This window comes from Etheostoma spectabile, chromosome 8, assembly GCF_008692095.1.
Source record: "Etheostoma spectabile isolate EspeVRDwgs_2016 chromosome 8, UIUC_Espe_1.0, whole genome shotgun sequence".
Taxonomy (NCBI): Eukaryota; Metazoa; Chordata; class Actinopteri; order Perciformes; family Percidae; genus Etheostoma; species Etheostoma spectabile.
In genome coordinates this window covers 15579827-15604515 of record NC_045740.1, presented here as the reverse complement: position 1 = coordinate 15604515, position 24689 = coordinate 15579827, and the positions used below count along the sequence as shown (strand labels likewise).

At 38.4% G+C, this 24689-nt stretch overlaps 2 protein-coding genes and 1 long non-coding RNA gene across 3 annotated transcripts in view; 2 read left to right on the top strand and 1 right to left on the bottom strand.

The window, feature by feature from the left end:
* cpa4 (carboxypeptidase A4) overlaps positions 1-7238 on the top strand; it is an 8641-nt gene extending 1403 nt beyond the window's left edge. The window contains exons 3-11 of the mRNA XM_032522718.1: positions 999-1133; positions 1271-1369; positions 2988-3089; positions 3188-3289; positions 3931-4041; positions 4229-4319; positions 5413-5612; positions 6194-6278; positions 6928-7238. Of these exons, the coding sequence (XP_032378609.1) occupies positions 999-1133; positions 1271-1369; positions 2988-3089; positions 3188-3289; positions 3931-4041; positions 4229-4319; positions 5413-5612; positions 6194-6278; positions 6928-7115 (1113 nt within the window). The 3' untranslated portion in view covers positions 7116-7238. The remainder of the gene's footprint in view (positions 1-998; positions 1134-1270; positions 1370-2987; positions 3090-3187; positions 3290-3930; positions 4042-4228; positions 4320-5412; positions 5613-6193; positions 6279-6927) is intronic.
* The window catches only part of LOC116693632 (uncharacterized), a 23881-nt gene extending 176 nt beyond the window's left edge, over positions 1-23705 (bottom strand). The window contains exons 1-2 of the long non-coding RNA XR_004332965.1: positions 23494-23705; positions 13372-13375 (exon numbers count right to left, since the gene is read on the bottom strand). This is a non-coding gene — a long non-coding RNA (uncharacterized LOC116693632). The remainder of the gene's footprint in view (positions 1-13371; positions 13376-23493) is intronic.
* smc1b (structural maintenance of chromosomes 1B) lies at positions 7743-24520 on the top strand. The gene is made up of 25 exons (XM_032522710.1): positions 7743-7987; positions 8415-8603; positions 9076-9188; positions 9475-9678; positions 11123-11361; positions 11635-11893; positions 12784-12924; positions 13494-13576; positions 13752-13959; positions 15297-15482; positions 15636-15827; positions 16152-16298; positions 16590-16727; positions 16954-17070; positions 17421-17527; positions 18054-18195; positions 18380-18525; positions 19492-19645; positions 19927-20025; positions 20600-20756; positions 20954-21108; positions 21313-21464; positions 22201-22270; positions 23701-23811; positions 23898-24520. The coding sequence occupies exons 1-25, from the start codon at positions 7879-7881 to the stop codon at positions 23988-23990; spliced, it is 3711 nt and encodes a 1236-aa protein (XP_032378601.1). The 5' UTR covers positions 7743-7878; the 3' UTR covers positions 23991-24520.
* Positions 24521-24689: the final 169 nt, after the last annotated feature.

The following is a 24689-nucleotide window of genomic DNA, read 5'->3' as shown; positions in this document are numbered from 1 at the left end:
ACTCTCTCTCTCTCTCTCTCTCTCTCTCTCTCTCTCTCTCTCTCTGTGCATTGGGTAAACAGTACAAACTACGTAGCTCAAGGTTTGGCAGCTGTTTGTGCTTGACCGTTTGTGCTGACCCTCCTTTAAATACAAATTGCAAATTAAAATTAAAATAATCCACTTGAGATTTTACGTGGATTGAAGGTTAACGGAGTCAGAAAGTTAGAAACTCTGAGGCTGTTCTGTTTTGTGCTGCAACCCCAAAAAATCCAGAGATTAACCTTTCGTCTCATTTTATTCAAATTATTATTAGTATTATTTTTTAAAGGTTATTTTTGGGTCATTTTTAGATCTTTTATTTACAGGACAAGCTGAAGAAATGAAAGGAGAGAGAGAGGGGGCAATGGCATGTAGCAAACGTCCGGGGGTCAGAGTCGGACCTGGGCCCGCTGCGTCCAGGAGGAAACCTTTATATATGGGTGCCTGGTCTACTAACTGAGCTATCTGGGCGCCCTTATTCAAATTATTAAATATTTGCTGCTCCTCCAAGATGTAAATTATTGCAGATTTAGAAGCAAGCAAGTACAATAAATAAATGTTGATGGATTTTATAGCAATACATTCTAATGTTTTAGTTAACTTAAACTCCCAAAAATTGTTTATATCCATTCTGGGAAATTTTCTAGTGATTTGATACTTTGATATTTTAAGTCTCCAAACTACTGCAATATTTCAACGTGGATTTTGGAGATTTGGAGTTCCATGATAGATAATGCTATCATGCATTAGGATGAGCCAGTTCACAGATGCAGAAATGGTTAAGAGGTCAATAATGCAGTGTGGCTCAATGGCTTTATAAGTGAACAATAAACCTTTAGATCAGTTCTAATAAAGGCCACCTAAAACTGGAGTGATGTGTTCACGCTTACTGAATCTATGGGAGGACATGAGATATGACACTGAGAAAGTATTAAAGAGTAATCTGTGATTTCTTATCATTACCGGTCTGATCCCAGCTGGACTTCTGGCTCCACCCGGTCTCCACTGAGCTCCCTGTAGACATCCGAGTGCCCCTCTCCAGCGTGAGCTCTGTGACGGAGTACCTCATGGCCCACAACATCCAGTATTCTGTCATTATAAACAATCTTCAGGTATAAAATCCTCTAAATATAATCTAAAAAGTGTCCAAGTATCTCTGTTTTTTTTTATATTATTATTATTTTCAGAACAAAAACATGACATGACTATGACAACCCTGAATTTGAGGTCTCTTGCGTGTCACATTCAGGAGCTTCTCGATGAGGAGAAAGCTGAGATGGAGGAGAACGAGATGAACGAGTACCGCACCAGGAGCTTCAACTTTGGAGCTTATCATCGTCTGGAGACAGTAAGGGTTTTTTTTTTATTTATTTTTTACAAACACACAAGTAACTCATGACACTCCAGATAAGAGAAAAACATCTTTAAGACCCACCACACACACGTAACTCATCTCCGCTTCATATCAAACATTGTTTTTCAAAATATTCATTGATGACAAGTAGACAGTGGGGGACTCGGATTATTTACTTGAATAAAAGTGGCAAAACCATCCATCCATCCATCCATCTTCGTCCGCTTATCAGGTATCGTGTTGCGGGGGGAGCAACTCCAGTAGGGGACCCCAAACTTCCCTTTCCCGAGCCACATTTACCAGCTCCGACTGGGGGATCCCGAGGCGTTCCCAGGCCAGGTTGGAGATATAATCCCTCCACCTAGTCCTGGGTCTTCCCCGAGGCCTCCTCCCAGCTGGACGTACCTGGAACACCTCCCTAGGGAGGCGCCCAGGAGGCACCTCAACTGCTTCCTTTCAACATGAAGGAGCAGCGGTTCTACTCTGAGCTCTTCACAGATGACTGTGTTACCCTATCTTAAGGGAGACGCCCCCCCCCCCCGAGGAAACCCATTTTGTCCGCTTGTAGCCTAGATCTAGTTCTTTTGGTCCTGATCCAGCCTTTATGACCATACTGTAGGTGAGGGTAGGAACAAAAACTGACTGGTAGATCAAGAGCTTTGCCTTTTGGCTCAGCTTTCTTTTTGTCACAACGGTGCGAGTGGCAAAACCACAGTGTAGAAATACTCTCTTACTTAAGTAAAAGTACAATAGTATTAGCCTCAAAATGGACTGAAAAGTTTAAGAAAACCAGATATTACTTTTACTCCTATTAATTACTGATGCATTTGTACATGTTCCAGCTGGTGGGGGTGGAGCACATTTTAATGACTTTATATACTGCTGAGTAGCTTAATTCATAATAATACATCAAACATTATTAGTTGATTTATATTTTGTATGTATTATCAAAATCTTTAACTAAACTTTAGAATAAATGTGGAAAATGTTGCCTCCAAAATTAAATGTAAACAGTCAAGTACAAGTACCTTAAAAATGTACTTATATATTGTATATATGTACCTATAGTGTACATTTACTGTACTTCAGTAAAGTAAAATTTGAATATGAAATGTGTATATGACTATCAGAGCCACAAATGTAAAGAAACGATTGTCGATGGTCTTTTTTCACACAGACACACACACATGTATTTAATATGTCAGTTAGTTGACTAGTCAGTTAACAGCCAACTGTAACAACAGTATTTGAATAGAATTTGAATATGTTATTGTTCAATGCTGAGATTATTGTCATATCATCAGGGTAACCAGTGTGGCACATGGATAAAAAATAAATGAATACATCGTTGAAATTTGTCAAGTACAGGGGTAAACTAAACGTGAGGATGACAAATTATAAAAACGCAACAGAAAGATTTACGTTTTAATAATTAATGTCATCAGAAGTGTCATTTTTTTCTTTTGGGTAATAGTGGTCTAATGCCACAGTCTATTGAAAATACAAGCGTTTCAGGAACTAATTAGTCAACCACAGCACACCTAAAGTATTTCTCTTTATTATCATTTATTCCTCATTTGTATGGCAATGACATAACTTGTCTCCCATACAGATCTACAGCTGGATGGACACTCTAGTGGCTCAGTACCCTAAACTCGTCACCAAGCAGGACATCGGGAGATCGTACGAGAACAGGCCCATGTATGTTCTCAAGGTAGGACATACCTCACACACACCACGCCTATACTCTCTATCGTTTCATACATTTTTACAACAGCATGAGTTTTGATTCTGTTTTACATTGTGTTATAGTTCAGCACTGGGGGAGACAAGCGTCCTGCCATCTGGATCGATACAGGGATCCACTCCAGAGAATGGGTGTCTCAGGCTACCGGACTGTGGACAGCCAACAAGGTACAACACATCAACGAGTTTGAGCGATAGATTGAGTGATTTAATTCAAATGTGTTAAATGTCATGCAGAGGCTGTAAAAAGAGGTGGCCAGAAGAAAAAGATCTTAGAGGTGCATTTAAAAGACTTAACATTACTATAATAGTTTTTTTTAACAATTGATTAATCATTTTGGTCAATTTCCAAGCAAAATGTGCAAACTTTTAAACTCTTAAATGTGCTTTTCTTGGTCATATTCATTGTAAATAGACCATCTTTGGGTTTTTAATGGTTAGTCGGACATAACAAGAAATCCGAAGATGCCACAGCTTCTTTTTTTTATCTTCCATTTTACAGTCAAAAATGATGTTTCCAAAAACTAATCAGCGGAATAGATAATGAAAATAATTATGTACTGAACGTAATAATAATAACATTAATACAAAATCCATATCTACATTTCCCCACAAAAGATGCACACTGTTGAATGAAACATTGGATTTTCTTGTTTCTAAACTCAACAAAATGTGTTAAATGGATTTCTTCTTTTATTGTAAATAACCTTTTACCTGTTTTCTGCATTGTTAACTCTGGATAAAACTGTCTTTTTTTCTTTTTTTTTGAGAATGTGATTTCTACAAAATAAAAGCGTTGTGTTGCTTAGATTGCCACTGATTATGGTATCGACGACTCCCTGACCTCCCTTCTGAACACCATGGACATTTACATGCTGCTCCTGGCCAACCCTGACGGCTACACCTACACCCACTCCAATGTATGTTACTATCATTCAATGGACATATTTTGGACCTGTAAAACCGGCTACATCTTTGCATGTTTTCTTGTTTTTATATTTGAGAGGGAAAACATGGTTGATATAAACCACTTATGGTTTAAAAACATGACAACTGCCCATACTTGCAGTTACGTGCTTGACTGACTTGAAACTGTGTGATGCACAGGACCGTATGTGGCGTAAGACCCGCTCCAAGAACTCAGGCTCCGTGTGCGTTGGAGTTGATCCCAACAGGAACTGGGATGCGGGCTTTGGTGGTATGTATACAAAAAGACAGTTAATGCTTCTCATGTAATTTGCGTTGTATAACTTTGTTATTGTACTAGATTTTGTACTGTGGGGGACACAGCGTGTGAATATAAAGTCAAAATACACAGTTTATTAAGTACATCTAGTTTATGCAGTCTAATACAACAGCTCCACAATGATGCTTTATTCTGGGGAGTGTTTTTCAATTTTTTGACCTCCCCATGACCAGAAAAGAGTAGATAGAAATATTAGAAACACTGCTCAATATACTGTAAGCGCAATGCAGTTCAACAGCACCATAAACTACAGACTCCCACATAACCTAAAATAATTTTGTCATTAAAATGCATTGGTTTTACCTCATAAACTGACAGATGAGTGTCTGCATGGGATCATGTATGTCATGGTGTCATGATGTCCTCTGTAACTCACAACATGTTTAAAGATGGAAAATGTAATACTGACAGCTAGTGTTTAAAATAGTTATTGCAGTACAAATTCAAAATACTGGACAGAGTCATCTCCCCCGCCCCTTCCTCCCAGATTTGAAGTTCACGGAGATTGCCAGGCCGAGGCTGCAGCATCAACAACAATGTTGCTAGACACTTGTCTCACATAGGACATTACTTCACAGCACAGCGAGTTAAGAAGCTAACGTTAGCTGCTGGCTATGTAGACAGTCACAAAAGCCTGTGATCACGCAGAGCTCTGTACCCAACTGACAGACACACTTCCTCGGCTTAGAATTAGATCCTGTTAGTTTGTTTGTTTGTTTGTTGCTTTCATGACTGTAGTAACGTTACAGCTGTAGTGTGCTGGGTTTCGTTTTTTACGGGTTTATCTGGCAACCCTGGCTGTCAAACTGGGTAGTAGATAACAACACAGGGTTAAACACAAACAGAAAGTTGGTCACGGAACGTAAATTTCAAAAGGAGAAAATATTGGCATTGGCATTGTTGAAAAAAAGATAGTATTTCAACTTAGTATGTTTCCTCAACTGATGAGGTATTGGGGTCATTACTTTTAACTGTACATAATTACATCATTTTGGGATTTATTACAGTAAATGTTGGACCTTAAAATTTGGTTGTCTCCCTCCAGGCCCCGGTGCCAGTAATAACCCCTGTTCTGAGTCCTACCACGGCCCCTCAGCTCACTCTGAGATTGAAGTAAAGAACGTGGTTAACCTGATCAAGAGTCACGGAAACTTCAAGTCCTTCATCTCCGTCCACGCCTACTCCCAGCTGCTCATGTACCCCTATGGCTACTCCTGCAACAGTGTCCCCGATCAGCCTGAGCTGGTAAGGAAGGAGAAACATACAGTGTGTAAATTGTGAGGAGGCACATTGCAAGTTAAATGAAACAGTAGTTCTCCCACAGGAGAGTTGTAAAACAGAGAGGCAGCTAAATTGTCTCCTTATAAATGTCTGTGCTCTCAGGAAGACAAGAGACTCGGGTATTATAACCTGATTTTAAAGTTTACTTTAATGATTTATAAAAAAGAAAAGCAATATCCTGCCTTTTGACTGCAGACTACTTTAGCTGTACAATTTGGGGTTCTAATTTCTTATCTAATTAAAGTTTTATTGGTACAAATTCAAATTATTTGCTCCAGGATTGATAAATTGACCATTTATAAACTCATCACTACTGTACAAAATGAGCTCCCTTTACTCAGCAAGTTTTTGTGCATATTAACTCTGAGAAACGGTAATAAAGCCCTCTGAGACTTTGAGAAGACAATTTGTGGGGTCGGGCTATATAGATAAATGTTCACCACCCTTTCTATTTTTTTACGGGTATTTTAAGAGTGAACTCTAAAAAGCACTGCTCTAAGGCCTTTTTTTCTGCATGTCCCCTTCTTTATTTGTTCCCTATACAGGACTCTGTTGGCAAAGCAGCAGTGCAGAAACTCACTTCCCTGTATGGTACCAAATACAAGGTTGGAAGCATCTGCAACATCATCTGTGAGTAACATTTTCCCCTTTATGTCCAAATTTAAAATTACCTCCAAGTTAAGCAGATGACAAACTGCTGAAATGTGTAGTAACAGTACAGTAATTATGATAAATAATAATGAAGTGATACGGCTTACTTACCTTTAGTTAGTAAATGTAGTGGGTACAATAAATAAATAAACTTTATAAACAAATTATTAATTGCAATTCCTCTAAAATATTTCATATAGATAATAGTACTGATACTAGCTACTAGTACTTGATATATTAGAGAATAGTGGCTTATTCTTAACGTATACTTGGGCCAATAAGTAACAAGAATTTAAAAGGACAAATGTACCAAAGACATGTTTATGGTAACTTACAAAACAATGTCACCATTACATACACTACCTTGTCCGCTAGAGAGCACTGACATGTTCATTTTCCAGTTTTAAAATGTCCCACACCAATAAATTTTTTATCATAATTCTTTAACAAGTTCCAGCAATCAATAGAAAAATTATTTAATTTCATTTGATGTGTTCATGTAAAACATTGAATACTAGTCGATATATTGTCATTGGATTATTAAAATGTTACCATGTCAAAAGGACTCAAAAAGCCCTGGTTAGCAGAGCTGCCACCATCATGTCATCAGCTCACCTCTTCCTCTCAGATCCAGCCAGCGGCGGCAGCATTGACTGGTCTTACAACTTGGGCATCAAGTACTCCTTTGCCTTTGAGCTAAGAGACACTGGTCGCTATGGTTTCATCCTGCCAGCCAATCAGATCATCCCCACGGCCACCGAGACCTGGCTGGCTCTGAAACACATCATGGAGTACGTCCGTGATCATCCTTATTGATCGCTACAACCTGTGGAATGAGGATGAACTTGAAAATCAATAGACACAGAATACATTTCTAATATTTCTTTGCTGATGTATGACATGTGATTGACCAATTGACCAATAAAGTCATGAACATTTTTTTTGTGATTCCATCACTCCTTTCATCTTTTTGTGTTAAATTGTTATACACATAAGGTCACACTGCGTGTGAAGGGATTTTTTACTTACTTTTGTCCAAAGGGGCCACTGAAATCAACACAAACTGAAAGTTACATACAGTATAGTCACTTTAAGTCATTATTTTGAGAACGTTTCTCATGGTTTGAGATACTAACTCATTTTTGAGAAAGTTTATCAGTATTTTGAGAAACTAATTAATTATTTTAAAAAATAAATCTCATTATTCTGAGATGCTAAGTCATTTTTTTGAGGAATTTTATAATTGTTTTTGAGATCTTATTTTAAGAAGGGGTCTTATTAGTTTGAGATATCCTACTATTTTTATTGAGATATTAACTTTCTCATTATTTTAAGATACAAATTCTTATTTTGAGATACTAACTCATAATGACTTAGATAATTTTTTTTTTATCAAATTGGCGGAAATGGGCTTCCATACTAACTGCATGACGAAATGCAAAAGAATTCAAGTGAAATATGTTGAGTGCTTCTTGTGTACGTTGTGGTTCCCGCCTCTCGCTACCCAACGGCTTTGAATAGGTAGCGATAACCCCCTACAAATTAGCGGCTCGATTCACAGCAGCAAAGTGAGATTAAAATGGGCTACCTAAAACAAATTGATATCGAAAACTTCAAGTCATGGCGAGGGAAGAGAGTCATCGGTCCGTTCATGCGATTTAATTGTATTATTGGCACAAACGGCTCTGGTAAGTGGAACTTTTTACAATCAGTGCTAGCTAGCTCTCTTGAGCTAAGGTTAGCTGCCAATGCTACTAGCTAGCTAGCTTTAGCATTGGAATTTATATCATTTAGCTAACTTTAACACTAGTTACTTGAACTGTGCCCGTTCTCGGTCAAAGTTTTTCATAGCCCTCTTTTTTTTAAAGAAAATTATAAATGTATACATTTCTTAATATAACGTCAGCGTTCATTAAAAACTAGAGCATGAATCTTTGTGTAAAAAATAGCTATATATTTTAGGGAATGTCAACATTATGCTTCTTAAATTGAACTGTTTGCTAGGTTAGCACAGCAAACTAGCTAGCTAAGCTATAACAGTTAAATGTTTAATGCAACAAATAAAATATTTAGCTAGTTATTCAGAGATATGCTCAAGATGTAAAATCACACCAGGCAAGTCCAATGTGATGGACGCCCTGAGCTTTGCAATGGGGGAGCGGGCTGCCTCTCTTCGGGTAAAGCACCTTAAGGACCTGATACATGGAGCCCACATCGGGCGGCCGGTGCGACACACCGCCCGCGTGGCGATGCGATACTGTGACGACGACGACCAGGAGACCGTCTTCTGTAGGAGCATCATAGGTACGTTTAATAATCTTAGTTTACGAGCCTCTACATGTTAATCAGGTTTTGTAGTTAAATGTTAAGGGAGCCTTGGTGTTTTAAAACAGGACAAGCTAAGGGAAATGCAAAATCAAGAAAAGTCTCCTATAAGTAACTTATGTAGATTAACTAGTCATAATAACTAACCTAAATGATACAGGTGCTTGCTCCTCTTTGCAGTGGTCTGTTTGGTATTTTTAGGTTCATAAAGAGATGTTTTCAAGTCCCAGAGTCCTGGAAAGAATAAGAATATAAAAATCCTATTTAGGTTAAAAGGCTCCACATTTCCTTAAAATTGTTTTATAAAACTTGGCATTAAAATAATCTTAAAGAGTTGCAAAATAAAGCATTGTCCCCTTAGTAGTATTAAGTTGAAACAAGTACAGTAACACATTCTCAATGTTTTGAGATATCAGCTGGTGGCTTAACTGCCATTCATTGTATTTTTTAGGTGAATCCTCTGAGTATTGCATCAATGGTGTACATGTCTCTTTTGCTAAATACATGGAGGAGCTGGAGAAGGTCGGCATTGTGACCAAAGCTCGAAACTGTCTGGTGTTCCAGGTAAACACTGTCATAAACATATAGATAGTAAGATCAGCTGTGTCTATATCCATTATATTCATGCATTTCTGCCGAGGGGGGGGCTCAAGCTGAAAAACATTTAAAGTGCTGTGACTCAATATGTAATGCAAAAAAACACACCAGATAGGGGCACTAAAACATACAATTTCATTGTAGAGCGTTAGCAAGATTCAAGACAGCACGACACAAATTCAACATGACAATATAATGTTTGGTAGTAATAATGCCTTACAAACAATTTGTTATTCATTATGTCCCTCACCAGGGCGCAGTGGAGTCCATAGCTCTGAAAGACCCAAAGGAGAGAACCAAGATGTTTGAGTGCATCAGTCAGTCAAAAGAGTATGCGGCAGAGTATGATCAGAAGAAGCAAGCCCTTCTCAAGGCCAAAGAGGACACACAGTTTCACTTCAACAAGAAGAAATCTGCTACTGTTGAGAGGAAACAGGTGTCCCAGGAAAAAATAGAGGTAAATTCACACAAAATTACAAGTGTTATCTTTCTGTACATCCATCATCTGTGATTTGTTCCCTGTGGTCACACACACACACACTTGCAGTTTTTTTTCCTGCCAGCTACATTCCTAACCACTCATAGTCAAATGTCTGGCTGAGAGCAGGTGGCTGTTTTTTTGTTGCTAAGGAATCTGGAGAGCACGATGCTACTACAGTACTATCACTTATCCCTCTGTTGCTGCTTTCGGAATGAAGGGCTTTAACTGTCTTCCTCGAAAAACATAAAAGCAACAACAAACAACAAAAAGGAAATCCACAAACATAAAAACGTCTTGTTTTTCAGTTTGGTCTGTCATATACTAGTTAGACTTACTGTTACACATGCTAGCCTCCATGAAGTGGATGTGATTGTCAGATTATCGGTTTTGTAAGGGTACAAAAATTGCTGGAGCAGCCCGCCGCCCGAGAAGGCTGTTGGACCATCAAATAAGCATTTTGGTTGATGCACCCTTAGAGTTTAACTGCTCTCAGATTGGATTTTGAGCTCAATGAGCCAAACCACAATTTTCCTTTGTACAGTGCTGCCTGCATTGTAATAAAATGCTGGAGAATTTTGGACTGCACCCTAGGCATAGGTGTTCAAATTGTGATGTGACTGTAACATAGCACATTATAATAGATATTGAAATCCCCCTGTCGTGAATTGATGGCTGTATTTCTCAGGCTAGTACTGTAAAATACCACTATAATGGTCATAAGCAGCACATAATGCATATTTACCCCTTTATGAACCTCATATTATGCCAGAGATTAGCTAAGGCCACAACGTCCTAGATCATCCAGTTTTGTAATACTCTGGAAGTCCACCTGAATTTTTTTTTGATACTTTGCTCTTTTGGTTTATTTGAATTTTCTTCCTCTAATGGGTTTTAATGCTGGCCTTCATTCTGGGGTGTGGCCCGTGCTGTCTCTGTTGGTGGGACTGGGAAATATATCAATATACAGTAAATCGTTATCGCGATATGAGAATAGATAGCGTCTTAGATTTTGGATATCGTAATATGACATAAGTGTTGTCTTTTCCTGGTTTTACAGGCTGAAGTGATGTAATGTAATTTTCTGAACTTTCCAGAATGTTCTTGCAGTTCTGTTATTTGCTTTTCCACATTACTGATGATTATTAATCACAAATCTCATTGTGTAAATATTTTGTGAAAGCATTCATTTTTAACCCTACAAATTGTTGCAGTGTAATGTTGCAAGGGATTTGGTTAAAAATATGAGGATATTTGATTTTCTCCATATTGCCCAGCACTAGTGTATGGGGCAATTACAGTGTGTGTGTGCTCACAAGAATTGACTGTCCAGCATTAACTGGACTGTAGTTTAGGTGCCTTAGTTTTTCTTCAGCTTTCCTGTCCATCAATTAACTGGTCCCACCACCTCCCACTTTTCCAGGCGCAGAAGTACCAGGCTCTGTTGGACGAACTTCACCAGAACCGCCTGCAGCTAAGCCTGGCTGAGCTCTTCCATAATGAGAAGGGCACCAACGCTATCAGCGACACCCTAAGGGAGAAACAGCAGGCTGCAGCTGCTAAGAACAATAAACTGGTGAACGCGGAGCAAACGGTCAAAACCTACAAGAAAGAACATGGACGTTTAAGCAGAGAGCAGCAGCACATAGAGAAGGAGATCCGGTGTGTGTGTTTGTGTGTGTGTGTGTGGATTTGAAAATTATAACTGGTAAAAAAAAATAATAATAAACCGGTATCAGAAAGTACCAGAAGTATAGTTAATGAATATATTTAGTTGGTCCCTTATAACCTGTTTTATTTCTCCATGTAGGAATATTTAAAAGATAAGCTTGCCATCATAAAATCTGTTTGGCTCTAATGTAAATGGCACATAATATAAATAAGTTGGCAGTCTGTGCCATTAGCTAGGAATAACTTAGGTCTCCTCTCACTCAGTGCCCAGGAGCATATCCTGTCCCAGTGTCGATCCCAGTACATCAAAGCTAAGGTAAACACCTCCCATCACATGAAGAAGGCTGAGGAGGTTCGTGATGCCCTGAAGAAGAGTCAGAAGCTGATAGCTAGTAAAGAGTGGGAGCTAACAGCGGGGCGGCAGGAGATCTCTGAACTGGAGAGGACCTGGAAGAACTATGAGAAGCAGATACAGGAAAAGGGGGCCTCCCTGGGGAGAGACGTCGAGCTGGATAAGGATCAGGTGAGTGTGTGTCAAACAATGGCAACTCCTTTCCTGTTTAATCAAAATAGAAGTCAGTTAACGTTATGTAAAATATAGCCCCTGGGAGTTTGGAGGCCAGGGTTATATTGTTTTTGTATTGTGCAGCACATATTCTAAACATACTAATGTACCCAGTGGACTGTATGTGAAGGTTTACAATACGTTACTCACATACACTGTCCACAATACATACATTTTACCCAACTAAACATTTTTGGCGGCTGTTTTTGGTGGTGACAGACACATAAGGAGAACATTCAACTCTGTGGTAGAGGAGCACTGATAGGTCACATTTTTAGGCCACACATTAGTTCAGATTATTCAGTCCTAATACATATTAGGTATTTTGTTTAGTTTTTCTGATTCATGTAACTATATACTGTACGTATATTAAATATAAACTTGAATTTCCACTTCATAGATCTAATTGAATCACCCATGCTTATCTTGCAACTTAATATGTATTTACTAGGGCTGTAACGATATGCAATATGAAACCAAAATCTTGACACTAAGATCCACAAACCTGTGTCGCGGAGTGAGAAGGCAGGTTATAGACGAGCATTAGCATTAACTACTTGTCAATCAGCACCTTTAGAGTTGGCACCAAAGTTGATGAACCACTGAAACGATTTTGGAAACGATGCAAAAACTGTGATAAGAGCCAAATTGTGGGCTTGGTGTATCGTTACAGCGCTAGTATTTACCATAGCAAAAATTGGACTGTATTTGTGGATCGCTCATGAATCAGACATTATAATTCATTGTTTATCCTGTATTTTAATAAGAAATTTTTTTTTCACAAGGGACAAAAAACCTGACATTGTCATATAGTACACCCTCAGCGAGTTTTTGCATTTCTGCCACAGTTAGAGCATTACAAAGAGCTGAAGGAGCTGGCACGAAAGCAAGGGGCTGTCCTCAACCAGCAGGCAGAGAAACTGTACTGGCAGGTGAAAGCTGACTACGAGAAGATGGCTTTTGACCAGCGCTGTAAAAAGGAAGTGGAGGTACTGTTATTGGCGCATTTGTGCTGCTACTACATATCTTTGAAGTTAATGTTTATAGATGAACGGTTGCTGAAAAACACATGTATCCAATATGTTTTGCACTGCTTAATCTGATCAATTATAACTTTAAAAATGAAATAACTGAAAAACATTTGGCAACTTTGTTGTGACATTTACATATCATCACCTGTTAAGTTGATATGGCAACCTTGTTAGCAAGCAGTTGAGTTTTTACACATCCAGCAGATAAAAAACAACATTATCAAACATTTTGAGTTATGTCTCTGTCCACCTATATACTGTATATAAGTCCAATATTCACTCTTTTAGCTATGTTTTGGTCTACCAACTTCTGTGTGGCTCTTAAGCTGCTAAATGCGCCATTATATTTATCAGTTAGTCACTAACTTTTTATGTCTGCTGTTTGGTGCTGAGTTGGTAGTGTACAATGCTCTTTAAAGGCTTTTCACTAAAATCAGTTGCCTGCTGTGGCAGTGAGAGTGAATAAAATAAAATGTAAAATTATAAGCACATTAATTGTACCACTTTTGTAACATCATCTGTTGTAGGTTGCCATCAGGAACAACCAGACTCAGTTGGAAGATTTGACAAACAGAGCAGAGAAGCTAGAGGAGTACACCACCTCCTGCAAGTATGTCATGTGCACACTTTACACCACATGTCTGTACAATAAAAAGCTTGTCTGTCCCTGGCAATCAGGGAGGTGTTGAAAACACTCCATGGTTATTTATCAGTCATATACTGAAATAATTTAAAATCAGGATGCAGCATCACAGAAGGAAACTGAGAGGCAATACATGTTTCAGGTTGTCCCTTAAAGAGCACCTTCAGCGAGAGCAAAACCTGAGTGCAGAGCTGCAGCGAGGCCGCCAGCGAAGTGAGGAGGTGAACCAGGAGCTAGGCCAGGTGCTAGAGGAGCTGGGGAACGCCCGTCTGGACAGTCAGGAAAGCAGACGGCAATTGCAGCGTAAAGAGCTGCTCGAGAGGCTCCGCAGACTTTACCCTGACACTGTGGTAAGATATAGAGTGGCGTAAGAGCAGGGGGCCAGAGACTGAAGACATGTTTATTTTTAATTTTTTTGTCTTAGCAAAACAAAAAACACCACACCGAATAAAGTTAACTAACTAATTTCACTTGGCAACCATCAACCTACTGCGCTGAAAAGACATTTAATATTTGGTTATTTGTCATTTTTAACTTAATTTATGTCTCTTGTCTTTCTTAATACCTACCGAGGGCTATTTTTAATGCTTCTCATAATGGCTGGCTGCATCTTTAGAGAGAAATGTGTTATTTATTTTAGAAGGTGAAACCTTAGGAACCAGATAATTATTTGTAAATATGAAACTATTCTGACTAGAGGAGTGATGAGATCTCGTGAGATTAAAACGTTACTATATTTCTCGTCGAGGTCAAAAGTTGTTTTGCCATATCAGTGCAAAAGTGGAATTACGTCGGTACTACCAAGGACCAATGTATAAATCAATCGGTGTATAAATAGTGAACACATACTTCTCTGTCCTCTCTGCATCTTTCACAGAGAGTGGGGCTCAGCTCCGACACACACACAGAGCTGCAGTTTGGACGGAGCAAAAGTTACAATCCGTCTGCAGTTTGTTAAAGTCACAGTAAGACACGGAAATGTCGGTAAAGCGGACACAAGTGTGGTTACACTTTTCAAATTTTCACGCAGACACCGATTGCTGCAATATAATGGCAAGATCACGTGCAGTCACCGTACAATTAATGTTACACTTCCAAGACAGACAGGTGTTCTTTAATGCCCTGATAACTGAGTGACAGGTACAATACAAAAGCGTTCATATTCTCTGGTGACTGACTGACAGGCTGAGATTGTAGGGCAAGCCAAGGGTACTTTATTTCTATAGCACAATTTATCAACAAGGCAGTTTAATGTGGTTTAAATAAAACATTAAAGAATAATTAAAAACGGTTATGAAAATAAAACAGATATGCAATAATAATAAGATACAAATACAAGCGTTATAGTGCTGTGCAAGAAATTTATAATTATTTGATTTAATAGGTTGTAGGGACGCATTTGGGAGAAGAGACAGGCACCACAGTTATTAGGTCTGAAAAGGTTTGTTATACATGAGAGAAGCCATTTGAGTTTGTGGTAGAACCTTTCACAGTGGTCATTTTTCATTTTTTGACTTTCGATTGAATAAAACAAATTTTCCAATGATATTTCATCATTTAAGTTTTCTTTAAAATAGTGTCAAAATCTCTTCTTGTCTCGTTCTTGTAAACCCAATCTTGTGTCACGTCTCGTGAGCTGAATGTCTCGTCATCCCTAATTCTGACCCATTTTTCTTTCTTGTCCCAGTTTGGCCGTCTTTCTGACTTGTGCAGCCCCATCCATAAAAAGTACCAGCTGGCTGTCATCAAGGTGTTTGGCCGCTACATGAACGCCATTGTAGTAGCCTCAGAGAAAGTGGCCCGTGACTGTATCAATTTCATCAAGCAAGAGCGAGCCGAACCTGAGACCTTCCTGCCCATTGACTACTTGGAAGTAAGTACTTTATTTGGGTGGTTAAAAAATGCTAAATAGTAAAGAAGAGGAATTGTCAGTATATGTCAGTAGGCAGTATTGTATTTTTTGACAATCACAGTAGCACACACGCATATGTAGTGTCAGTGGTAACCATCATTACTGTATGACCAGGCAAGTCCTCTGAATGAGCGACTGAGGGAGGTGCCCGGTGCCAAGATGGTGGTCGATATTGTACAGTTTAACACTGCCTCAGGTGCCGGCCAGCTGAGGAAAGTGGTGCAGTTCGTTTGTGGCAATGCGTTGGTGTGTGAGACCATCAAAGAAGCAAGAAGTGTGGCCTTTGACAGACAGGAGCGCCATAAGGTAGGCCTTGCCCTCGGCCACAGACAGGGGACTTAGGTTCAGTTCAATTCAATAAGTACAACAATAACACATTGTATTTAGTTTGGTTCTGTCATACTGCTGCATTGCAGTTTTCTTTCATCTCATGCTGACCTTACACCAAACGATTCCACTGTTGCAGACTATTTTCCAATATCGGAATGAAATTATTAGAGTCTTGCTAGAGTTGGGGCTCAATTGTTTGGTGTAAGGTGGTTACCACTGCCCACACTCTTGAACTTACTTACTCACTGACATGTTCCCCTTTAATGCCAGCAGACATGCAATCATATGTGTTTTCTCTAGGCGGTATCTCTGGACGGGACACTGTTTTCAAAGTCAGGGATAGTCTCTGGAGGCTCCAGTTACCTTCGGACCAAAGCCCGTTGCTGGGATGAGAAGGACATGTTGCAGCTGAAGGAACGCAAGGACCAGCTGACAGCAGAGATCCGCGTGAGTCAACACATAAAATGTTTCATATAATGTTAACTTCAGGGCCTTGACCAAGCCAAGTCTTGACCAGAGTTTTTGAAGTCTTAAATTAATTAAGTTATTTTCCTGCCCTGTCTACACATGATTAAAAAAAGCTGCAATTGTTTTGTTGTTTGTCCTTTTGCCATAAATTATGTCCTGTCATACGCATTCTGTGTATTAATTGCTGAATATTTTGTCAAGAACGAGACACACAAATGGGCTGAAACTTATATTTATTAGTGCATAATTAACTTTTTTTTCATGTGACAGGATTTGATGAAGCTGAGGCGGAGGGACTCAGACCTGAAACAGATCATTGCTGAGGCTCAGGGTCTTCAAACCCGCCTCAAATACTCCAAAACTGACCTGGAAAACCTTCGGAAGAAAGCCATTCCTAAATACCAAGCAGTAGGGCCACAGAAAGTCTTTGTTTTGACTTTGTCAAATTTAATATCATAATATAGGTTGTGTTCTTTGACATGGCTCTATAGTATGTGTACATGTAAATCAGAGCCCCTGGTGAATTACTTTCACTTGAAATCCCAAAGCGTAAGAGATTTACAAGGATATAGGATTCAGGAAGCAGAGACAAAGTATCACAGTACTTACTCTGTCATCTCCTGATTTTTTTCAGGATATTTGTCGTATGGAGAGTGAATTTGCAAACTTGGACTCTCAGATCCAGATGCAGCAGCAGAGTGTGGAAATAAAGGATGCAGAGATGAGGAAAATCAGAGACCAGATCAACCAGGTAACGCTGTCTGAGCACTGTCTTCAACCTATTGTGTGCCACTTGTTATACCGGTGGCGATTTTGTTTATTTTTGAATCAGAACCACTGGCCAAATTTAAAGTCCTAAATGAAGTATTTCACCCAAAACAAGTAAAGCTATCAGCTCAATGTCGATATTGTCTCATGTACTATTTTTTCATCCTGTAATTATACTATGTTGGTTTAGTTAGTACACACAACAGCTATTGAATGGCTGTCGGTCCTGGTGGAGGAATACCTCTAGTGTTCCTGTGGTTTCTTCTGTTTTCCATGTTAAAGTGTTTTTTGCAATCAACTTGGCTAAACACTGAATATGCTCTGTGTATTCAGATGGAGGACTTGGTGTTTTCTGACTTCTGTGCTGAGATTGGTGTGGACAACATTAGAGAGTATGAGCAGGAGCACCTAAAACAGCAGACAGAGCTTGACAAGAAGCGGTACGGCAACCACACAGCAGTATCTTCAGCAACAAATATGCTAAACTTAACCAGCTAAAACGGCGCTGATACACTAAATTAGAGGATTGTGACATACTGTATTTATGACTTTAGATCAGGAAAAACACAAGAAATATTTTTGGATTGGCTTTTTTTGATACAAAGACAGTTTTATTCTAATGACCAACTGATTTGAGACCCGCTTTTTATCTTGTAAATATCTTGTAAGTTTATTGTTTTCTTCTTAAAGGATCTTTATAATTATATAATATTATATAGTTTTTGTTAATGTAATTCAATTATACCTTTAGCTATAATAATATAATGTAATTTAATTAAACATGAAAAATTTATTTTTGCTTGTTTAGAAAATTGGCAAACCTTTATGTAACTGTAGGTTCTGAATAAATTTGTATGTCATGTCAATTACATGACTTGTGTTGGTACTAAAATGATGGTATTTGTTTGCATGACTTGTTCTAAAGTGTTTTACAACATGAACACCTTGATTTGTCTTTCCTTTCAGGCTGGAGTTTGAGACTCAGTGTACTCGCTTAAATGCACAGCTGGAGTACAAACAAGACCAAATGGCGCAGCAGAAAAAGAAGCTCCACAAAATGGAGGAAATCATTGACAAGGAGGACAGAGCCATAGCTGAACAGAAGAAGGTAGTCATCCCGGGCATTCATTCTGTGTTATCGTCAAACTGCCTCCTGTAATAAGGGTAAAAGAGGTCCAGAATGACAGGTTTAGTTACTAACGAACATGGCAAATAATTATTACCCATTTAATCCTGGAAATTTGTTTTCTACCAAATTAGATTTTACATTCTTTTTTGACCTGATGTTTTAGGATGAGGAGGAGATGCTGGTGGCGGTGGAAGAGGGTCAGAGCAAGCTGCTGGAGCTAAAGAACCAGATGCTGTCCAAGAAGAGCCAGGTGGCTGCTGCCAAAGCTGAGCTGGACAAGAAAACCCAGAGCCTCCAAGAGATCAACAGGTAACGCTACCACCAATACCACATACTTTGTTGCTGTGCTGTGATTACTGCCACCACTGCTACTACCACATTGGTCCGAATATAAGACAATCCCCCCCCCCTTTCCACTTTCTAAAACCCAAATATTGTTTTCATAAAGAAATTTTTAGGCTCTTTTTAAAACAAAATTTAAATGAAATAATATTTTCAATATTTTTTTTTAGATGAACGTGTCACATTTAAAATAACAGTAAATATTTCCAAGGCCTGTCACATAATCACACACTCCTGTCAGTTTCTTGGAAGCAGCCACTTTGAGGACCATGGTAAGATTGCTGTTTGCATTTTTAGACAGAGTAACATTTCCATGACAACCCCTTGTTCTACTTCCAGCTTCCACGCTTTTCGTAGCTGTAGAGAGATCTATCTAAATATGAATGTGGGTAACGTTAGTGATATTGAGATGCTTGCTAGTTATATTTCTAGTGATGAATCGGCAAAAACAAGTTTTATTTCCCCGAGTCACGTCTTTGTTCTAATGCTACTGAGCGCTCCCTCTCTTCAGTCACTGTGTCTCTCTCAACCATATAACGTCACCATGCTTTTGGGCGCTCGTCAATGCTACAGCTGCTGTTGTAAAAGAGGGTTTGCTAGAAAATGTGTCTAATTGCTTATTTATTGTTAATAAATGTTTAAAAGATATAAACTGTGATGTAAATGTAAACAATAGGGTAACCTGACCAACATAAATAAAAACATTTAACTATAACTTAAACATGCTATTATTGCAAACATTTTGTAGACTTGCATCTGCAATGTGAATCATTTCTAGTTTTTTTCTCGTATAGGGGTGTTATTGTATGGTAGATATTTTGTTTCTGGCATTTTTTTTTTTAAATGACTAGATTTCTTATGACCAAAATGATGAAATCCTACAACAAGACAACATTTTGGATGAGTATTTTTTCCCATCTCTCTTTGTCTCAGAGAACTGGTGAAGCTTCAGCGGGAGGTTATGTCTGCAGAGACGGCCTTGGAGCAAAAACGCTTAGCCAGACACAACTTACTGTTGGCCTGCAAGATCCAGGGTCTGCCCATCACTCTGCAGTCAGGGAGCCTCGATGAAATCAGTGAGGTGCAGGTAAGACAGAGAGAATTGACCATTCTTTTTCTCTTCTAAATTACCATTTCAATTCCAGAGCTGCAATTTTTAATTTTGGAAAAGTAATGGCTATCAAATTAAGCTCAAATGGTCATATTTAAAAAAAAAAAGGGAGAATGCAAAAATATGAGCTGTAGAAACCCTCACATTAGAGACTGAGAAACCCAACTGAGAATAAACTAAACGCAAGTGATGAAAGTCATGAAACTACTTAAAGTACTTGTGGTGTCAGTCTTACCTGATTATTCTCTTCTTTGCAGCTGGACACAGAATCTGAAAGTACTTCAGCCACCATGAGCATCTATGAGAGAGAGGCACAACTAGTCATCGACTACTCTGGCCTTGACGCAGAACTCAGAGTGAGACAGCAAGCCTAATCACAGCTTCTTTTTTTAAATTTATTTTTTAATTGCTTTACCCTTTTTATTTAAATTTTTTATTTGTCATATTTTTTTATAGTTTTTATTTGTCTTCTATCTTTTATGTTTAGCATCTGTTGTCTTCATGTTTTTATGTACCAATTTTTTGTCTTGCTTTTGTTTGGCCCTACTGTTGCTTTTGCTTTTTTTTGTCTGTCAAAACACTTTGTAAACCCTGTTCTTAAAGTTATCATATTATAAAGTTATTATTATTATTATTATTATTATTATTATTATTATTATGCTGCGAGGAGGCCTCTGGGAAAGCCCAGGACTAGGTGGAGAGATTATACCTCTACGCTGGTTAGTGTGGCTTGGGAAAGAGACATTTTGGGGTTCCCTTCTGAAGCTGCTGCCCCTGCGACCTGACCCGGATAAGCCGATAAAGATGGATATTATTGTTATTATTATTAATAATAAGTTCAATTTTTTTCTTAGCGCTTTTCTGTTTATTCATATGACCAGAAATGTTTCACAAAGCCTTACAACATGCATTGAGTTTGTGTGTGTATAGAATCTGCAGGCAGACGAGGAGGTGAAGGCCTACATTGAACGGCTGAAGGAGTCTGTGGTGTCCATTGAGGGAGTGCTGTCTCGCACCACTACACCCAACCTGAAAGCTTTGGAAAAAATAAGGGAGGTGAAGGAGAGGTTACAGGGAGTAACAGATGGTATCTATGACGTTATTAATTTCAAAATGATTATTTGGTGAAAATATACTGTAATCTGCAACAACAAAAAATGTTTTACTAATCAAGACCACACAGTTTATATTTCTAACATCCTATTTACAATATATACGGAGTTGTAACATGATCTTAAAGTCTATGGACGGCTTTTTCAACGTTGTTTCCTGTCCCTCACTCAGCATTTGAAGCCAGCACCAGAGCAGCAAGAAAATGCAGTCAGAAGTTTGAGCAAGTCAAAGCCCGTCGCTTACAACTCTTCAACCAGTGCTTTGAACATGTGTCTGTCGTAATCGATCAGATCTATAAAAGAATATGCAGGAACAGCAGCGCCCAGGTGAAGCAACAAAACCTTAACCACAGTAACACACCCTCAAGTTTCTGTTTTTACTGTGTTTATCTGGATTGTATTTACTAAACGTCACCTAATTCTAAACAGTGTTAACTGTACATAATTCTGGTTTGCACTGAGCCTTGCAGAAGGTGTTACAAACAAGAACAACATGTTTTAAATGACAAGATCCTGCTTTATGTGCTTTAGGCCATTCTGAGTGCAGATAACCCTGACGAGCCGTACCTTGGTGGCATAAACTACAACTGCGTGGCACCGGGGAAACGCTTCATGTCCATGGACAATCTGTCTGGTGGAGAAAAAGCCATCGCTGCCCTCGCCCTGTTGTTTGCCGTACACAGGTAACACCGGGCTCACAATCAAACCTAAAACAGACTATATTACATTATATTTCAGTACATTTCATCATAATAGGGGAAATAGGAAATTTGTGTTTAGTGTATAGCAGAGGTAACCAACTTAGATCCACAAATAACTCAAGATACATATTGCACATAAAAGGACCAGATAACAAGACTAAACGTTAATAATTAGTATTTAATAATCGGTTGACATACAACCATCATATTTCCCAAAATCTTTGTTTGCTTTAAAATAATTTAGCTGGATAGCTGGATAATTATCCCCCACAGCCATGAAAATAACAAATAAAAAGGGAATTAGCACAGCTAATGACACACCATGAAATATCTTTCAGAAACTACAATCTCTTCATGGGGAAAAGAAAACAGTTGGCTTGGTGTACTTAACTTGTAATGACTATGAGTTATTAAATTGATCAATGGACTAATAAAGTAAAGGCTAAATAATATTGGAGAGCTGTTGATCCTCACATCATTAACTTTATGCGAAGAACTCTCTTCTAAGAGACACTTGACATCTCCCTGAATTCATCGTCGCTGCTTATTTTCTCTTATAATCAAACTAGTTCAAACTACTACTATCAAAATAGTTTCAACTCTTTTGATCGTTTTTTTCTTTCTGATTTTATGCCACATTATCAAATACTTACCATTGACCCATGTTGTTGGTTCACTGTGTCTGTGCTGTTTGGCACACTGGTGTCATTTCTCTCAGCTTCCGCCCCGCTCCCTTCTTCATCTTGGATGAGGTGGATGCGGCCCTGGACAACACTAACATTGGCAAGGTAAGACTCCAGCAGTGTCCAGTTACAGTTAATACAATTATTAATATAATTACCGTATTGGTCCAACTATAAGAGGTTTAATGTGACAAACAGCTGGTCAAAATGGAGTTTTACATGAAGCCTCAATGACCACCCGTAAGCGCGGTAATGTTATGTGGTCAAGCCAGATAGAGAGAGACTGAAGAGAGAGAGCGAGCCCAGTGACGTTAGAACAAAGCAGTGAATCAGAGAAATAAAACGTGTAACTGTAGCATCTCACTAACCCATCACTAATGTTATCCACATTCATATTTAGACACAACAAATGATATATCCAACTTCAAAAAAGCCTAAAAGTCAGAAGTTAGAAAGGAAGTACAACAAGGTGTTGTCATGGAGATGAAACACGGTCTAAACATGCAAACAGCCAGAGAAAATCTTACCATGGTCCTCAAAGCGGCAGCTTCCAAGAGACTGACAGGAGTGTGTGTGATTACGTGACTGAAAAACGTAATAATGGGATGCCCATTACCTAGAGCTGTCATTCAGCTGAAGGCCTTGGAAATATTAACGATTAATTTAAATGTGACACTTTCATCCAAAAAGATATATGATGTATTAAAACAGATTTAAAAGATGTTAAAAACAACAGCCTACCTTGTTTTATTCAATGTGTTTTTATAAGAATTATTTTCAAATAAAATTATTTTCTATATAAAAACAAGATATGGTCTTCCAAGTATTTTTCCAAAAATGAGTATTGAAATTAAGAGTTGTCTTATATTTTGACCAATACGGTAAATGATTCCATGCTCACCAATGTGGGGATTTGCTGCTTTGGTATTTTTAGGTTTTGGACTGTTGATCGGACAAAACAGGACATTTTAATGAGTCGTTGTGAGTTAAGGGAAATTGAAATTGACATTTTTCACTTTTTTTCTGCCTTATAATATATTAAAACATAATTTTTAGCATCTCTAATCTGTTGTAATCACATCCATGTATGCTATTGTCTACTTGGGCATGGTTTAAATTGTGTAGTTTTGGGATTTCCAGCAACATAGTTTGCAATTGAAACAGCACTAAGATTATAAAAAACAACTAGAGTAATGTCATTACTAAAGGTGCTCTAAGCAATGACAACATTTTTTGTCACATACAACAAACATCTCCTCACTATCCGCAAGCTGCCTGTCTCCTTAACACACTGTAAAAAAGAAGCACAAAAAGGAGGGAGAGGGGACAGGATGAGGGAGGGACGAGCTAGCCTAGTTTTGTTTTACAATACTTTAAACGTTAACACAAAGTGCTGTCACCCAACATCACTTAGAGCACCTTTAAGGTTTTTATTTATTATAAGGTGTGTGTTTGTGTTCAACGGTGCACCATTATATTGTTTTCATTGATTATAGTTGTGCACTACCTTGTGTGGGTGTTCTGTTTGTATCTAGGTGACCAGTTTCATCAGAGAGGAGTCCAGGGAGAACATGCAGATCATTGTTATCTCCCTAAAGGAGGAGTTTTTTTCCAAGGCCGACGCTTTGCTGGGAGTCTACTCAGATGTAAGAAACTTTGAGTTGGAGAAGACCTCTTTAATTTCTATGTTAAAGTAATACAGTCAGTCACTATGGTCTTCTCTTCTTCATAGTTTGATGAATGCATGTTCAGCTGCATTCTGTCCCTGGACCTGCGACCCTACCCTCTGGTTGAAGAAGACAATGGGAAGCAGGTGGACAAGTAGAAAACAGGACCTGTGTAGCCTGGAATCACCTGCTATAATGCACCCTGCATGTACTGTATCGCTCTTGCATTTTTGTTCTTTGGCCATATGAGTGGTTCTGTTTTCATCTTTACCAAATGGGGATTTCTATGTTCCATTTTAAACTGTTTTACTGAATTGATTTTACTTAAAAGATAAGACGTTTTGGAACTAGCTCTGTTTATAGCTTACTTACATGGGAAAAATCTTGCAAATTTGGTCACTAATAAGATCCACAAAAACTCTTAAATACAGCAGTGTTCTATGGATTGTAACATTTAAATGGTTAGATGGCAAATACAACAGCATGAAAAGAAAACAATTTGTGTTTCTAAGATGTTGTGGATCTTGTCCACAACATCAACATGTCTCTGTGATGTTTCATGTTAATTCCAAAGTGATAAATATTGGCATATTACGCCATGGTTTATATACTTGTTCATTTTACTTAAAAGGGTTTTGTATTTTATTGTTACTTTTGTCCTGTTCATTAAATCTACAGTTAAAAATGTCTTAAAAATCTATTTTTTATGGCATTGTATTTATCTGACAGCTGTAGTTACTTTAGAAATTAAGATTATTGCACACAAAACATACAGTACAAAGAGCTAATAAAACTTGTCCTACTTTAAATTAAACTACCCAACATTTTAGACAAGTACAGCTAAAACGATCAGTCAA

What these genes read in the sequence shown, in the direction of transcription:
- smc1b (XM_032522710.1), top strand. Translation starts at nt 7,879, where the DNA reads ATGGGCTACCTAAAACAAATTGATATCGAAAACTTCAAGTCATGGCGA. An exon ending in ACAGACAGGAGCGCCATAAG is followed by an intron (nt 15,828 to 16,151) that starts GTAGGCCTTGCC and finishes TGTTTTCTCTAG; the next exon opens with GCGGTATCTCTGGACGGGAC. An exon ending in GCAGGAACAGCAGCGCCCAG is followed by an intron (nt 21,109 to 21,312) that starts GTGAAGCAACAA and finishes TATGTGCTTTAG; the next exon opens with GCCATTCTGAGTGCAGATAA.